The sequence below is a fragment of the Perca fluviatilis genome, chromosome 14, assembly GCF_010015445.1.
Source record: "Perca fluviatilis chromosome 14, GENO_Pfluv_1.0, whole genome shotgun sequence".
Classification (NCBI taxonomy): Eukaryota; Metazoa; Chordata; class Actinopteri; order Perciformes; family Percidae; genus Perca; species Perca fluviatilis.
In genome coordinates, this window is record NC_053125.1 from 4,573,561 (window position 1) to 4,591,373 (window position 17,813).

General features: G+C 40.9%; 1 protein-coding gene across 2 annotated transcripts in view; it reads left to right on the plus strand.

Moving 5' to 3' along the window:
- eml3 (EMAP like 3) overlaps positions 1 to 17,813 on the plus strand; it is a 65,723-nt gene that overhangs the window by 44,863 nt on the left and 3,047 nt on the right. For both annotated transcript variants that reach the window (XM_039823545.1, XM_039823546.1), the window contains 14 exons: positions 1,266 to 1,335; positions 2,539 to 2,649; positions 3,338 to 3,433; positions 7,278 to 7,412; positions 7,791 to 7,929; positions 9,263 to 9,414; positions 9,524 to 9,649; positions 11,325 to 11,456; positions 11,593 to 11,660; positions 13,658 to 13,746; positions 13,917 to 14,014; positions 15,148 to 15,235; positions 15,313 to 15,411; positions 16,036 to 16,166. In XM_039823545.1, coding sequence (XP_039679479.1) covers positions 1,266 to 1,335; positions 2,539 to 2,649; positions 3,338 to 3,433; positions 7,278 to 7,412; positions 7,791 to 7,929; positions 9,263 to 9,414; positions 9,524 to 9,649; positions 11,325 to 11,456; positions 11,593 to 11,660; positions 13,658 to 13,746; positions 13,917 to 14,014; positions 15,148 to 15,235; positions 15,313 to 15,411; positions 16,036 to 16,166 — 1,534 coding nt within the window. The remainder of the gene's footprint in view (positions 1 to 1,265; positions 1,336 to 2,538; positions 2,650 to 3,337; positions 3,434 to 7,277; positions 7,413 to 7,790; positions 7,930 to 9,262; positions 9,415 to 9,523; positions 9,650 to 11,324; positions 11,457 to 11,592; positions 11,661 to 13,657; positions 13,747 to 13,916; positions 14,015 to 15,147; positions 15,236 to 15,312; positions 15,412 to 16,035; positions 16,167 to 17,813) is intronic.

A 17,813-nucleotide genomic window follows, 5' to 3' on the forward strand; every position in this document is an offset into this window, starting at 1 on the left:
TACCACATGTCTCTAAACCACTTAAGATACAAAAGTGCACGAAATATAACTCCGCTCAAAGAAGAGATATGATCTGATGACTCTCTTGACAGCTAAGATAATAAGGATACAAGTTCATATCAGGTCTCCGAGGCAAGGGACTTCCCTACTGCTCGATAACTGGCGTTATGCAAATACCATATGGGAAATAAAATGCCTGATTCCCAATTTCAAACTGCCAGGCTCTCAACATGAAGCCATGAATATAAGCAACCTGACCAAATAATGAGACTTATTTTGGATTGTTAGCTGACAGTCAAGACATAGACACACACATGTACTCAATGGGATAAACCCAATTCTACATTTTCTACACTAATCTCATACCAACTACAATTTATTATAGAGCTATGTTTGTTTTGTTTTTTTAAATGTATTCAGTATGAGTGTTTTTGGACAAATGAATGAAAAGTCAAATGCCAAATTTTCTAGTGCACATAAATAATGTTTTCACCAACCTTTGGAACCCAGAAGCAGAGGAATCACAGGGAAATTGGATCCAATTTCTGGCTTGGAGCCCTCGCCAGTTTCATGGTTTTGGCATGCATATATGAGAATTGGAATTAATGATAAAAATAAAAGCAATGGGGGTTTGTGACAGATATATTACTTTGCCCCCAGTGATATATGGAAGCCAAATATTACTGAAAAAATGGGGAACTTACTACGTTTTATAAGTGGCACTCAAAGGCTTTGGGGTGAGCTACAGTACAACGGTTCCTACAGTGCAGTCCCTAATTGTTTAGGCAGTGACACTCTCTTTATGTCTTTGTTTTCTCCAGCACATTGGATTTAAAATTATACAATGTCTATAATGTTAAAGTGCTGAATATCGGCTTTTTCGGCTTTTTGGGGTACCCTGATAATCAGAATGAATTATACAGTCTGAAATAGTGTTCATGTTAGTTGTATCCATTGCGCAGACACCATCTTCACACCATTTTAGCAGTTTCTACGTGCAGGTTTTTCATGACTTTAGAAGACATATGTAGATTTAAGAGTTATTATATTATTATTATTTTGGTAAATTGACTTACACCAACTTGTCCAGCTGCACCAGTCTCCTCCATGCTTTTTGCCTCTATGTAAACATTTTTCTGACTCTATTTTTCATGGATGTAGTTAGGTAGCAAGCTTGCTTTGAATTTTGAATTTAAAATTTTGTCTAAATGCGCTTTACAACCTATTTTGGTTATATGGTTAAATAATGTTTGTTCTTCCTGCAGTCTGACCCTCCATCCTGACAAGGTGCGCATGGCGTCTGGCCAGATGTCTGGGGTGGATAAAGACGGCAAGGTGACTACTGCTGGGATGCCAGTCAGATACACTTTGATCTACTATACTATATTCACATCTTTAACCCTTGTGTTGTCTTCCCGTCAACCATAAACTTTTTGTTTTTCTGTCAATTTTTTTTTGCCACTTTTCCCCTGATGTTTTTGTCACTTTTTTCAACGTTTTTTTATTTTTTAACTTTTCCCAATGTTTTTGTCGATTTTTTTTATTTATTTATTTTTTTACTTTTTTTTTACTTTTTTTTGTTTAACGTTCTTTTATAAAAAAAAATGTAAATGCTATAAAATTGAATAAAACACCCACATTCAATGGAAGTAGTTAACTGATCATTTATTTTACTTTTGACAGTTTGGTTGAAAGAAACCCAAATTTCGGATATAGAAACTTTTTGAAAATGGGTCAGATTTGACCCGAGGACAACACAAGGGTTAAATGCTATATACTGTATTTCTGAACACAAACAGCATTAATGCATACGCATAAGTCAGACCTCTCATTGTAAAGAACCTAACCCTCATGCAGATAAACCGTGTTTTGCTCCACTTTATTTTATTTCTTTGGCTGCGTATATCCCGTCTGTAAAAATGTTCTTGCATTTTGGCTCAACATACCAGGTAGTGGTAGCTATAACTATGTAAGTAATGTGTGTGTGTCATGGTTATTATAGTTTACATTTTTTAATTAGTTTTTATTTTATTTTTGACTTTTCAATTTCATTTTAGTTTAGTCCGTTACATTCAATTGCCAAAAGAGTTGCTACAAAGCTAATTAAGACTATCAGCTCCACACAATTCTCTCTGTGTGTCTCAGGATGGCTATGTTCAGAAGATTGTGTTGTCCGGCGCATCTCGCTCGCAGAAACTCGAGTAAAGATAATTACCTCTTCTGAGGGAAACAGAAACTACGCACTATAGCTTTAAATTTTACACTGCATGTAACATCACATAGCACAAACTGATTTGAGTAGTTGTTAAGACTAGAAAGGCTCTATATAAATACAGTCCATCCCATTACATTTACATCTCATGTCCAGTGCGTATGGTTTCTGTAAAAAACTAAAAGTCAAATAATTTGTTCATTTTTTTTTTATGTAGCTTTTATTAGTTTTTTAACCTGGCAATACAGTTTCAGTTAAGTTTTTTTTTGTTTACTAAAAATATTTTTCACTGCTTATTTTTGTGTGTGTCTGTGTATGTGTGTTAGCCCCTGCAGCCTTGTGTTCATATTTGGGACTCCATCACCCTGGTCACCCTGCAGCAGATCGGCCTGGGAACCTTCCAGAGGGGGGTGGGATTAGTTGCCTTCTCCTTTGCTGTGAGTTGATTGCGATGCGACACTCGTAGATTCTCAAATAGTTATTTATAAAGGATTTACCTCAACCTCAGGGAGAAGCAGGCCTTTATGAGAAGCGGGCTGATGCTAATGCATCACAATTACCTGTCTCCATCAATTCAGTTTGATGTACATTTCCACAGCACTAAACTTATCAGTCCAACAACAGTCATGTTCATCACAGGCAATCATGTTATATCCACCATTCTGCTGATAACACTTTGCAACAGATCATGTAATAATTATGTCTCATTTTTTAGATCGCAGTGAAGCTGCCGTCAGAGGGACAGACACAGAGCCGTAGCCGAGCCAATGTAGAACACTTTTTAATGAATTAACTTTATTGGTTATCAGGCAAATAAAATGCCGATAGAGTTAATCTGCAAAAGATAATTGGCCACAGCCGACACTCGGTCTATCCCTACATCAAGCCTTTACTTTCTTGCTGGAAGTGTTGAGTTTTATTGATGGTAGCTTAACATGGACAAAAAGAAAATTAGAAGCGATTTTATATAAATATTTCTTTATTTATTTATAAATATTAAGTGAATGACAACAGTATTTATGTGGGGTGGGGGGGAAGAGCAAGTGAAAGCAGCCGGGTGGTGAGTATGACATGACTTGACTTGACTTTGACGTTGTTTCTTTGTTCCGGGTGTTGTTTTTTAAGGATTCTGGAGCGTTCCTGTGTGTGATCGACGACTCTAATGAGCACATGCTGTCAGTGTGGGACTGCAACAAGGGGACCAAGCATGCGGAGGTCAAGGTAAAGAACAGTCAGGTGTAAACAGGCAAGAAATCTCAACTCTTTACAATGATAAGACTAGTTATTATCACCAGCTTTATTCAAAGCAGGAATACTGTTAACATTCTTCATCTTGTCTGTTAGGAAATTGGGTTACTCTGCTCTAATCTCTTCAAAGCCACCAGACTCCTTTGACAAAAACAGTCATTTTACCTTGCAGAACACGGGAGTTGCTGTTCTACCGCTGCCTCGAACCTGTTAGTTTGTTTGTGTACCTTTTTATATTTTGGTGAATCCGAACTAACCTCTTCAAAACACCAAAGTCACACAATAACGCAAACAAACTAACCGATCGAGGCAGTTGCAAAACGCATCAATAAAACGATTTCTGCTCCCCCCCCCGCCAAAAAATAAAATAAAAAAGGTGTTTTTGTCGTGAGCACTTTTTTCAGCGCTTCTTTAAACACCACCGCCGACTTTTTATCTGCAGCTCAGGGCGTCTTTTTGAAGTACGTCAAACGCTTTTTTTAAAGCCGACCAATGACAAGCGGAGTAGCCAGACATGTCGTTTCCATGACAACAAGAAAAAATTGAGTCGGAGCACAGTGAGTTATATGATATGAGCGGGTGCTCCCTGTACAGAGAACTCCCTTTGTTCTATGTAACGTTAGTAGCACAGCTTTCTCTCTCTGTTCTTTCTCTAGCTCGCTCCACTGCTTTGTTTATCTAACGTTAGCACATAGCACTCTAGGATACTGTAGCCGTAGCTGTTGTTATAGCAACAAAAGACACTCTTGGCTGCTTTTTGGAACCAAAACGCTGACAGCTTGTTTTTTTGTTGTTTTTTTTTACTACAAAAGTGCACGTCCTCTTTTTCTTGTCAAAAAAGACTCCAAGTGCGAACATAGCCTGAGCTAGCGGTTTCTCCCTGCTTTCAGAATTTGAGCTAAGCTAGGCTAAACATGTTCTGAACCGCCTGCATCTCTTTACACACACGTTAAACTGGTGTTGTCCATCACAGATGACTCTGAGCAACAAACTACTCTCGTTCCCAAAACGTTGGACTTGTCCTTTTAACAGGTTTTGTTTTTGACAGTTGTGACTCCTTTAGGGTGATACGCTTTCACGATTTGAGAAACTTTTACGTCATCTGACATTCATCAAATAATCAGTCACTGCAGGGTTTCATAATCCCTCTACAGAAACAATGAAATCCTTCAACTGAAATCATGAGAGTCAGCCAGGCTGCCTAATGTGGACGCAGTAACAGATTAGGCCCTCCTACAGCCAGAAGCCCAGCGTGGCTGCATGCTGGCTGTGTAGATGCTCTTTATAAAGAAGCTCTGTTTGGAGAGATTAAGGGGAGAAAGATGGCGGTGGTGTCTCTGCTATGCTTTTACGGGCTTTTATCCCAAAACGCCTCAACTTCCCCGAGGGCAATTTCAGCATGGCTGCCATGGCAACAGTGTAAATATTTTACACAGTGAATTTGTCCAGCTGTATGTATATGTGTGTGTGTGTGTGTGTGTGTGTGTGTGTGTGTGTGTGTGTGTGTGTGTGTGTGTGTGTGTGTGTGTGTGTGTGAGATCTCTAATGCAGCAGTGGGAATGCATAGGCGGGTGCATATCCTCTCGACTCTCCAAATGTAATGGGCTTGTGTGAGAACTTGTGTTTTATGGATCCTAGCGTCCAGCGTACATGGTTCAGTGTGGGAGGGGCAGCTCAGCGCTGACCCACGCTGTACAAACACACGAGTTCATCCACCAGGAACCAGATAATTATACCCCCCACCTCCCATCTCCAAGGCAGTGGAATAGTCCATATGCCACTTTACAGCACAGCCATGAATGGGGCTTTTTGTGTAGAAATGATCCTTCTGTACTTTCTGTACTTACTGTACACATGGTCACCAAAGACCTGCCACTGGGACTGTGTGTGTGCATTTTGTGTTTCTGCGCCTGGCAGCAGAAGGCACCTCCAGAAAATAAAATCCTTCATAGATCTTTGGGGTTCTTTTATAAAATATGACAATATTCAAATTTAACTTAAAGCTGCCATTGTTTTTTGTTTTTTTTTACTACATCTGGGCAGCTGAACAAGCAGAAAAAAATCGGATATATTATCACCTTAGCGCGTTATGACGTTGTTGCGACTAACATGCTACATTGTTGGCAAACAACTGCCTAACTTTGGCTGTCATGTGGTCCTGAACAGGTCCAGTAGTGTACACATTGGGTTCAGGGCTGGAAAGGAGGCTGAGTTTGAATTTGCAGGCTGTAGAACCAAAGCAAAGCGCTTGGTATTTTCATTTTTATTCATTTTATTTGAACGTTACCGTGTGGTTCACTACAGAGCCGGTTTGTGACCGGTAGGCTACTGACAACTATGGTTGGGTATCATTTGGATTTTTACGATTCCGATGTCGAATACTTTTAAAACGGGTTCCGATTCCTAAACCGATTCTTGAAAAACTGAAAAATGACATCAAAGATGTAATATGTTTACTAGCGATCATGTGCAGTGAATGGTTAACATGCTTTCTGTCCGTTTTGGTGAGCCCAGAGGGAAAATATGGCATTTTAAAAGCAGCCTACATTTACGGTAGCTAGCTAATGGTAGACTACAGAGAAAGTGTGATATTTTTACGTCCGTTTCGGAGCGACCGAGGGAAAATATTTCAGTCGACACATTTTTGCGAAATTTGCGTTCTAATCCGGTCCGATTCCTACCGGTCCATAGTGGAACCAGGTTTCGGTACCCAACCCTGCTGACAACATGATCCTCACCTGTTCCACTGACTTTACCAGATAGTAAGCGACTGTCCTGCAATTGTTTTTACAGTCATGTGAACTCAAGAGTCTGCGTTAGTGGGGGTCCGGGGCCTTGTTGGTGAGGCTGTCTGCAGAGGGGAAGAAACTGTTACGACCTGTTACAAACTGTTCCAGTTAAACCCATTGTACACAAACACGACTCCAAGTGAATGCTGAGGTTGCTCCGCATCAGCTGGACGTACAAACAGGCAACATAACATGTTATGCATACTATGTCAAGCATGTGTTCATTTTAACAGCATTGTCTTAATGAGGAAACCTGGGAGTGCTCCTTTTTAAATTTTTTATTAAGATTATTTTTTGGGGCATTTTGGCCTTTTAATTGATGGACAGTTGTAGACAGGAAAGTTGAGAGAGAGGGGGGAAAGACATGCAGCAAAAGGGCCACAGGTCGGAATCGAACCCTGGTACCTGGGGTGGAGGCTCAACCAAAGTGTCACGAATGTAAAAAAAAAAAGCCTGCTCATTATACTGCATTTGATGTTCTATTTCTCTGTCCAGGTAACAAATTAATTTCCTGACCGCCAGAGAAGTTGTCCTTTTCCTTATTTCACAAAGCAAGTTGTGTAGCCTGCAAGTGCCAGTTGGACAGACCGGTTACAGAAGCATTGAAATCAAATTTCCTCAGAAAGGAAGGTCAAAGACCGTCTAGATTCAGAGTGGGACAAAGACTTGACTGACGCACGTCATTTAACACAACAGTTGGGTCCGGAACCTTCATTTCCTTGAACATTCTCTAGACCTGTAACAATTATTAGACAATTTGCACATTTTTTTTTATTTTTATGAAATTGCATTTTTTCTTTGTTTAATCGCAATTATTTCTGAGACAATTAGTTGTACAGCAACATTTGGAATTGTTACAGCACTACCAGTCTCTGGCTAAGATGTTTTGAAGATTGATTTGACTCCTAACGTCCTCTTTATAAGAAATTAAGCCCCCATGTTCCTCCCAAAAATACCGGGATTTTTTTGCCAGAGGAGCGAAATCTATAACCGTGCTGAACAAGTGTTTGTGTGTGTTGTGTTTCTAGAATACCAACGAAGCTGTGTTCGCTGTGGAGTTTAACCCAAGCGAAAGCGCCAACATCATCACCTGCGGCAAATCCCACGTCTACTTCTGGACGCTCAGCGCAGGACAGTTCACCAAGAAACAGGGCATCTTTGGAGTAAGACACAGTCACTTTATCCTGACAGCAACAAAACCCATCAAACAAACGTTTTGCCAATATCCTGTATCTTTCAATTCACTTCAGTTCCCTTATTGTCTGAGCATGAGTCAGCACTAAAAAATGAAGTTCGCAGCTTCCTCAGTTTGAGGCCAAACAGAGAAGCAAGGAACATAAAGAAAGAGAAGTGAAAGACCGAGAGTAACGGCGTGAATGCAAATATTATACACATCCAAAAGAGACATTTACATTCTAGACTAATCTAAGAAGTACATCTGATTTAAAGGTAAACTGCTCAGATGTGTAAAGCAAATATTATTATTTTAACACCAATACTAACAGTGTATCAAATTATTGTTCTAAAAACAATCTTTTCAGAAATACAAGAAGCCCAAGTTCATCCAGTGCTTTGTGTTCAGTCTGACTGGAGATGTTCTCACCGGGGACTCTGAAGGAAACATCCTGACGTGGGGAAAGTCCGCCGCAGACGTCAAAACGCTCGGCAAAGGAGCCAAAGGTCAGTGCTGTAGATTAATATACACTCTAAGGTCTAAAGCAGGGATCTTCAACAGGGGGTCCGGGACCCCTAGGGGGTCCTCAGAGTCAATGTAGGGGGGCCTCCATATTAATCGTATTTATTTTAAAGATTTCTTTGGGCCTTTATTGATAGGACAGGTGAAGACATGAAAGGGGAGAGAAATTTAATCCCAAATTGGGAGCCCAAATTAATCTTCATTTTTGAAGTTAAAAAAAAAGTCTTAACATGAATCCAACATATATATCACAAATATAAATCCCCATTGATGATAGACTTACTGGCCTAAAAAACATGATTTATAAAATCTGATAATGTTTTAAAGTAGCTGTGTTTCTCCTTTGCATCTCTGCCTGCAAACTGTTGGCTGGTTGGTTTGTGTACAACAACCATAGCAAGGCACAGAGCTGACCTTAAACAGGCAAGAAGCTGTAAACTGTAGGGATCGACCCATACTGTTTTTTTTCCAAGGCCCATGCCGTTTATTAGTAGTTTATGAAACCGATAACCGATTTTTGCATTTACTGTAAAAAAAATGAAAATCTTTAAGTCAAAATTAAGATATTGGAATGTTATAAACTCCAACACCAAACTTTGTTTAAATGCTTTAAGCGATTATTTAATAAATTAGAAATGTTCAACATTATCCCCAGTAAAAGATAGTTAGATGGTGTTGTCGGGGTGGGGACATTAAGTCAGACTCAGTGGTGAGTGAAACCGAAGCAGAGTGGCCGGCAACAGAGCTGTAGCCAAAGTAGTGTACTTTATAATTCATTAACTTTATTGGTTATCAGGCAAATAAAACGCCAAAACAGATCATCTGCAAACTGCCGAAAAACGGCCCATCTTACTGCCATGATTGAAACGCATATTCTGAATGTGCTGTATACATGTCCATGCTTCTGAAACCTGAATAATAACAGAATGTCCCAAAAAATGCGGTTACGCTTTACTTGAAGGTATCTACATAAGAGTGACATGACACTGTCATGAACGTGTCATAAACATTATAAACAAGTCATAAACGTTTCTGTCAGACAGTGTCATTCGTTTTTTGTCATGACAAGTTAGGGTTCGGGTTAATGTGTCATGACAGTGTCATGTGTTCATGACAGTGTCATGTCACTCTTATGTAGATACCTACAAGTAAAGTGTTAGCGAAAATGCTATATTCTGAAAAAGGCCTTATTCGGAAAATCCCAACTAAATATGCTGTTTACATGACCTGTATAAAATGTTAATATTCTGAATAATAGTGAAATATTAGAGATGCATGTAAACATACTCACTGCTAAACCAGCTTAATTTCCCACAGAGACCTTCCAGATCATGAAACAGACCAGAGCCCATGAAGGCAGCGTGTTCACCCTGTGCACCCTGCAGGGCGGCTCCCTGCTCAGTGGAGGAGGGAAAGACCGTAAGATCGTCCGCTGGAGCGCCGACCTGGCACCCGAGAGAGAGTGTGAGGTGAACCACAGCTGTATGTGTGCCGGGTGTGATGCTGCCGGTGGAGGGCTCTGTCAAGTTCCATTCAAACAAGAGGGAAAGGCGTTAATGCGCTTATTTATGTATCCAGATTCCAGAGAAATATGGAGCAGTCCGTACCATTGCAGATGTGGATGGGGAGGAACTATTAGTTGGTACAACCCGCAATGCCATCCTCAGAGGCACCTTCTCAGACGGATTTGTGGCCATAGTGCAGGTATGTTAATAATTCAGTTGTACATTAGCATTGATATGTTTTTAAAAGCGTTTAAAGATCTTGTATGTACTATACCAATATTAAGGGAACGGTGGTAACATCAAGTGTGGTTTAATACTACAGCGAACGCTCCTTGAGCAGCTACTCAGAAATACAACAGAAGAGCAGCTGGTGTACCTGTTTACAGTGCAGCCAAACAAACTGACATTGTTTTAATCAAGGAGCTGGTCAATTATTATGTTATCTAGAATAATGAATCGTTTTTTCCATCATGTAATGAACAACTATGATCTGATTAAATGCTGCAAACGGCTGACCTATTTCAGACTGATCCACTGATGAATTGTTGACACATTTTGTAATGAATGATCATGGTCAGCGCTGAATGCAAATATTGAAAATGTTGACCATGAATTGTATAAAAAAATTGGGTTTGATTTCATGGAAATCTTAAGGATTGTAACTTTAAAAGGGACAGTTCCCCCCAAAAATGAAAAATACATATTATCCTCTTACCAGTAGTGCTATTTATTTATCGGTCTAGATCAGGGTTCTCAAACCTTTCTTCGTGTGAGGGTAACTTTAAAATAACGAAAGTGGCCAAGAGCTTCACGTCAAGGTTCATGTCTATTTTGCACTTCTTTTAGCCCACATAGTTAGCTACCTCACTGAAAATATCCCCATCACAGTCCAAGAAAAAAATGAACACTTTACACATCTATGGCCCACAAAATATGTGCGCATGCGTATAAAAATAGCTGCGCTGATATACGTGACTTTTTTTTTACTGTATACTCTGTACATGATGGTCAATTGAGGATGACTTGACAAATACACAATACACAGCGATTGGGAGGAATAGGGGGCTCAGAGGCTCATTTTTGTCCTTTGAACATGTTAATTCATCCCTGAGTATCTTGTATCCACATTTATTCAGTCTGTTTAGATCCAACAGATTAAAGGCAACAGCTGGCACCAGAATGCATTTTAGCAATGTCTCTACTGACCGCTGGAATTTGGCTTCCTGGCCACATTGGATTAAACTGAAACCACTTCCAGACAGAAAACCCAAACACAAAGTCTAAAGGCCTGCTAGGCCCCTAGAAGCTCACATGTTGGATAGAATGAACAACATGATTGCTCTTACTGTATGTAACAAACTCATATTTAATATAAAGCACAACATATAGACATTTAAATAAGCCACGTGTTTAAAGCGTGTTCATTGTTTTTTTTTTTTTTGGTCAATTTGAAAAACTAAATCGTAGATGAGAAGCAAACATTTGAAGCTGAAAGTGAATCCTAAACTCTGAGAAAAAAAAGCACACAACTAATATATAAATGGTCATTTATAATAATATGCCTGGAACTGGGTTGAGAGGCAGATGAAGACAAATAAGATAAGAAACTTCACTCTAAAAGTTCTACAGTGTGGTCAGGGACACATTTGTTTGTTTTGGATGTCTTTTTGGGACATTCACACCTGCAGAGTGTGTGCTTGTGATGCAAGAGACAATACACTGTACCATATACAGTATGGTTGCAGTGAAGCTGATGGGATATCTACAAAAGCACATTGAACTAGCATTGATACTGAGATAAAAACTGCTGTTGTTGTTTCACTGTGTGTATATGTGTGTGTGTGTGTGTGTGTGTGTGTGTGTCTCTGTCTCAGGGTCATGTAGATGAGATGTGGGGGCTGGCTACCCACCCCTCTCAGAGCATCTTCATCACCTGTGGCCACGACAGGCAGGTGTGTTTGTGGAACGCAGAGGAACACAAGCTGGACTGGTGCATCACCCTGGAGGTAGGACACACCCATCCTGCTCAGCGGACTGACAGTCCTTGATATGTCAGTCCGATAATATTTGAATAAAACACATTGATACTCCTTCCAGTGCTGACACACATAATGTGTGTGTGTGTGTGTGTGTGTGTGACAGGAGTATGGGTTGTGTGCTGGTTTCTGCCCAAATGGATCAGTGGTTTCAGTCGGCCTCAGCACAGGAAGGTAATACAGCACTGCCACGCCGTGACCGTGAACACAGATTATGAGCGATTCTTTCGCCCCATAGTCACCAAAGTAAATATTGGACCCATTCTTCAACAAGCCACATATCTCCAGAACATTCTGACACTAAAACGGCATCAGACGTTTAGACCTGTTTCTGTCTCAGGACCAAACTCTCGCGAGATCTGGCAACACATCTCCTTAATGCTAAATATGTCTTTTAGCTCTGTACATATCTACCGCAAAAGAACATATTAATAAATTATACAAATATAACTTTTCATCCATCTGCACGACGTTCACTACACGTTCAAACGAGGCCACGCCCCCATTAGGGGACAGGAAGTGTTTCATACCATTGGCGCTGCTTGAAATGCTGAAATCTTTAGTATAGAGGATCTTTGGGCTCTATGAGCTGAAAAGATATGTATTCAAATGATGAACAAAAATGACACACACATTTGGAGTATAGCAATAGCTTTGGGAAATATGTTTCTTCACTTTCTTTCTAAGAGTGGAGTGTTCAGATGGAAAAAGCTCTGAGAGCTGAGAGTTCACTGTAGAGGTGTTGATAATTCACTACAAGAGACACATGACACACAGCCATTGGATCCACTGTTAACATAGAAATATCCATAAGTGCAGCTTTAACACGCAGAAACAATGTTGATGTCAATTTCCCATTCTCAGAAAAAAAGCTAAATATTGAATTATCCGTATAATGCAAGAAACTTATTTTATATTTAGGCTGCATTCATGTAAACTGCGGCGGTCAACTTTTGGAGAAACGCAACCCAACTTAACCCTGCGGTGGCCAATCATGTAACCGGAGATCAGACTTGTCAGTCTTTTTGAGGAAACAGGAAACGGGAAACGCCATTACCTTTATCGCTGTCACATGAAAGATTTAATCACTATGAGGGTAAAAAAAACACAAGCACTTTACTGTCCAGGAATTGGTCTAATAGCTAACTGTTTCCTGCAACAACAAAGCACAGTCCCTCCATCTCTATTCTTTCTCTCTTTCTCCGTGAAATGAAGCTGCCGGTTACACTTTACTTGAAGGTATCTACATAGGAGTGACATGACACTGTCATGAACCTGTCATAAACATTATAAACAAGTCATAAACGTTTATGGCATAACGCTTCTTTTAGGAAGTGTCATTCAGTTTTTGTCATGACATGTTTTTGTCATGACATGTTATGGTTGTTGTTAGAGTTAGGGTTAGGGTTCATGTGTCATGACTGTGTCATGACACATGAACCCTAACCATGTCATGTCATGTCATTCTTATGTAGATACCTTCAAGTAAAGTGTTACCAAGCTGCCTTCAAGTGCGGTCAGAAATGTCGAGATCTATAAACGATCTGACGGAAAACAATGATTGCTAAATATAGAGTCTACTTGTGCTACGGGGGGGGGGGGTTAAATAACACAATAGAACATCAGACAATTGGGCCATTTCAGTGACACTCCCACCGCCACGTCGCTTCTTCTGGTCTGAATAGGCTCTTACTGAAGAGAAGGCATGTAGTCAATGCCAGGGGTCGGCAACCTTTTAAATATGAAGTGCCATTTATAAAATGTTCTTGTTAATGTGTACCATATCAGCAATAAGCCAGGCCGTGTTCTTTTTTTCCTTCACGCCGCATTCTGTGAAGAAGGCAATGAGTACTAGCCAATCAGAGGCAGAGTACAGCGGGTCTTTTGCGGAATGCAGATGGGGGGGGAAAAAAGTCAAACTACCGTAAATAACCGGCTGTGCTCCTGCCAGTGGCTGTGAAAGAGGTCATTTGGCATGCCAATTGGAACATTTCCAAAAAAACTCTCTTGCACACTTATTGATGAGCCATTGGTTGAGCTACTGCGTGCCAATGGTGGCATGTTGCTGACCCCTGGTCTATGCCATTACATACAGTAGATGTGACTGAAGAGCTGCCTGCTGTCCAGTCTGTTGTCTTTACTGATGGATCTCTCCTCCTCCCCCCCCCCAGGTGGATGGTCCTTGACCTGCGGACCAGAGAGGTAGTCTCTGAGTCCATTGATGGCAACGAGCAGCTGTCTGTCATGAGATACTCACCAGGTCAGATGTCTAACTACTCTCAGTATGATCATAATGCAACAAGAACAGGCCAGTGTTTGACAAAGCCAAAACAGCCGCCTAAACTACATTTCAATGCACTGAATGAAAATAAAGAGAAAGATATTGTGGAAATCCCCTCCAACTGCATGAATGGCCTCTTGTGTTTTCAGATGGCAGCTTTCTTGCTGTTGGATCCCATGACAACTTTATTTACATCTACAGTGTGACCGAGAGTGGCCGGCGCTACACCCGCTTCGGGAAATGTAATGTGAGTTAAACATCAAGTCGAAATGTCCCCATTTGTTGGATTTTCTCTATGTGAAGTCTGACTTTCTGAAAGCGTTTTTTATTCGGTGCCTGTTCTGTCCATCACTGCTAATGCTAACTACTCAGTTCTTTGTGAACAAAGTAAAGAATGTTGCCAGATTTTAGATATAAGTCTGCATCTATTTTATATTTTTCTTTTTGGCTTATTATGTGCAGAACCAAACCAACAATGACTGTATCTACTGTGTGTGTGTGTGTGTGTGTGTGTGTGTGTGTGTGTGTGTGTGTGTGTGTGTGTGTGTGTGTGTGTGTGTGTGTGTGTGTGTGTGTGTGTGTGTGTGTGTGTGTGTGTGTGTGTGTGTGTGTGTGTGTGTGTGTGTGTGTGTGTCAAAGCCTGATAGATCTTCTCCCTCTGTGCCATAGAGCTCCACTGTTGTCACAAAAATTAAAAAAAACCATCAGTGAGCCACACTGTTGCACTGGGTGACATGTTCCTTTATCACCATGAACACACACACTTCAGTTTATTTTGACTCAATCCCACATTCACCGCCCTACTGCCCCAAATACTCACTAGAACACCAAATGTGGATTAATCCGCCGCTGAAAATAGTCCCAAACAAATGCACTATTTCTTCCTGTTTGAGTAGTGTTTACTTAAAATTACAGTGGGCCAGCTTTTTTTTTTTTAGAAAATAATAGACTTTTAAAAAATGAAGCTGTTTAAGTGTTATGTCTGAGACTTAACCTGGCCTATACATGTGTGGCCCAGCTGAACTTTAACTGCCAAATTTGAGACCTAAACCTGACCCAAGACCTGAGGCTAATGCATCTCCTTTCCACTGGGCATTGCATATCTATTTGCTACGTTTGACCGAAAGATCTGAGTAAAGTAAGTAAAACAGTTTTCTTTGGATTTTTTTCCTTAAGACAATCAGACACAAAGGATGTAATTTGTTCATTCATTCCAACAACAAAACCCCCCACCACCCCTCGCCACTCCCCTAGGAACGGCAGAAAGTGTTGAGATTGTTGGTTTTGAGTGTGAACATGGGATTTGCTGACAATTCCTTATCCTCTTAACATTTTACAGAAGGGCATTATGTGACACTGCCTATTTATCTGTCCAATCAGGGCCACTCCAGCTTCATAACTCACCTGGATTGGTCCAAAGATGGAAAGTACATAATGTCTAATTCAGGCGACTATGAGATCCTTTACTGTAAGTATCAGTTAGTATGTAAATCCTCAGACAGCGTGACAATCTACCGTGTACTGACCATGAATGGGTTGTGACAGGGGACATAGCAGCCGGGTGTAAACTGCTGAGGAATCGCTTTGAGAGCAAAGACAGAGAATGGGCCTCCTATACCTGTGTGCTGGGCTTCCATGTCATGGGTGAGATACTCTACTTTCATGTGTTATCACGTAAATAATGTGCTGTTATTATTTGAGCTGCAAGGATTAATCGGTTCAACTATTACATTTATCCGCAACTATTTTGATAATCCATTTCAATCATATCATCATTAAACATTGTCTGATTCCAGCTTGTTAAATGTGAATATTTTTAGTTTCTTCACTCCTCTGTAACAGGATATACTAAATATATTTGAGTTGTGGACAAAAAAGTAACGTGGATGGTTCCCTACAACGCTCTTCATAAGTTAAATGAATGATCAGTTCACTACTTAGATTGAATTTGGGTGTTTTATTCAAATTTATAGCATTTGAAATTTCAGAATGTGGTATAAAATGTTACCAAAAAACCCGCGGCTTCAAAAAGTCCGCAAAATGAAGGTTGCAAAGTTTTTATTTTGACCCAGAAAAACTAAAAGTTGCACTGTGGACAGGAAGACATACCAAAGGGTTAAATAAATAAATAAATAAATAAAAAATAGACGCCCTTGGCTGCTTTTTGGAACCAAAATGCTGCCCTAGTAAACTTTTTCTCGTCAAATAGAGACTCCAAGTGTGATCATGGTCCTAGTTATTTTTTCGTGTGTCGCCGTGGCGTTCCAGGTGTGTGGCTGGAGGGCTCAGACGGCACAGACATCAACGCCCTGTGCCGCTCCCACAGTGAGAGGGTGGTGGCTGTGGCTGACGACTTCTGTAAAGTCCACCTCTTCCAGTACCCCTGTCCTAAACCTAAGGTACCGCTCGCACACATCACTCTTCACACTTCACAAGGTAACCTTCCTACACGCAAAGCCAATATTGTCCTTAAACTGCTTCCATAACACAAAGAGGAAAAACCTGTTTAGGAGTATGTTTTTTACAATAATGATGGCAGCTGTTTTTTTTTTGCTGCCACCATCAGTAAAATGTGAGTGCTGAGTGATTCCTACAGTAGGTGCAGGAGAATATTGTAGTACTGTAATTTTCATTTCAAATATCCGATAATTGCAGTCACTATATTATGAGAGCTAGCTGTGTGAGAGTGACAGCTTTGGCATGCTGTGTCTCCAGGTCAGATTTAATGAGGAACATGTATTTGCAGACTCACACTCATACATAGAAAAATGTGAACACACAGACTTCATGCACACACTGCTGAAATCAGCCAGACGTACTTTTCCTGTGATAGAAATTCTGACTTTTTCCTCAGTTTAAAAAGTAGTGAATTTAATTTATACTTTTTATTGATCCCCATTGGGGAAATTACAATTTACACTCTGTTAGAAATCACTACACACACACTCAGGACCTATTCATGGAGAGATGTCAGAGTGAGTGGGCTGCCAGTGCTGGACCAGTGCCCTGAGCAGTTGGTGGGGGGGTGCCTTTCTTGGCAGTGCCCAGGAGGTGGACTGGCATCTCTCCAGCTACCAGTCCACACTCTGTACTTTGGTCCGTACGTGGACTTGAACCAGCAACCCTCCGGTTCCCAACCCAACTCCCTATGGACTCAGATTCAGATTCCATTATTTATGTGTTTTTTTTTGGTGAGGTTTTAATATAATTCTGTATCTTCGCAGTAGTGTTCCTCATGTATTTAAATCCAAACGTTCACATTTTGGTCGAAGTATGTTTTAGCGTCAAATGGTGTTTTCCCAAGCCCTTGTTAAAACTCTTTCCCACGTGACCTGACGTAGGTTTCTGTATGATGACGTTGCTTCAGTAGATGGCAGTTCGTGATATGGTCACGTTATTGAATCTATTGAGTCGTGGACAGGACACGATAATGTCGTTTTTTTGTCGTGTGGTGATTACGAATTTTAAAGCAATGTATTTCAATGGGAAGCATATTTCGTGATCACAGAACGATGACGGTAGCGAGTAGTATTGATAAGGCAAAAGTCCGCGCAGGAAGGTTGGTCGGGGTGGTGGATGGGTCAAACAACACGGGACTTTCACCCCGGAGACCGGGGATCGCGACCCGCGTGTTGCAGTTCCTTTCCTCATTATTCTCTTCCTAACCACAACCGTCCCGTTGTTGTTGGCGTCTCCTGCGTGTGACGGTTCCTTTCCCCGTTCTTCTTTTCCTAACCACAACCGTCCCGTTGTTGTGGCGTTTCATTTCCCCGTTGTTGTGTGCCCCTGCGCCCGGCTACCCGTCCCGTTGTTGTGGCCGGCGTGTGGCGCCTCATTTCCCCCGTTGTTGCGTCCCTCAGAGCAGGTTGGAAAATCGTGACCTGTACACGTTCAAATTTCATGACATGTACACGAAATAAACGTCAAAATCGTGACCTGTAAACGTATCAATAAATCAAAATAACGTGACTATTTCACGACCTGGCGTGAGACTGGGTTGACAGTACGGTAACTTGGATGGCCGATGGCCCCCCCCCCTTGTTTGG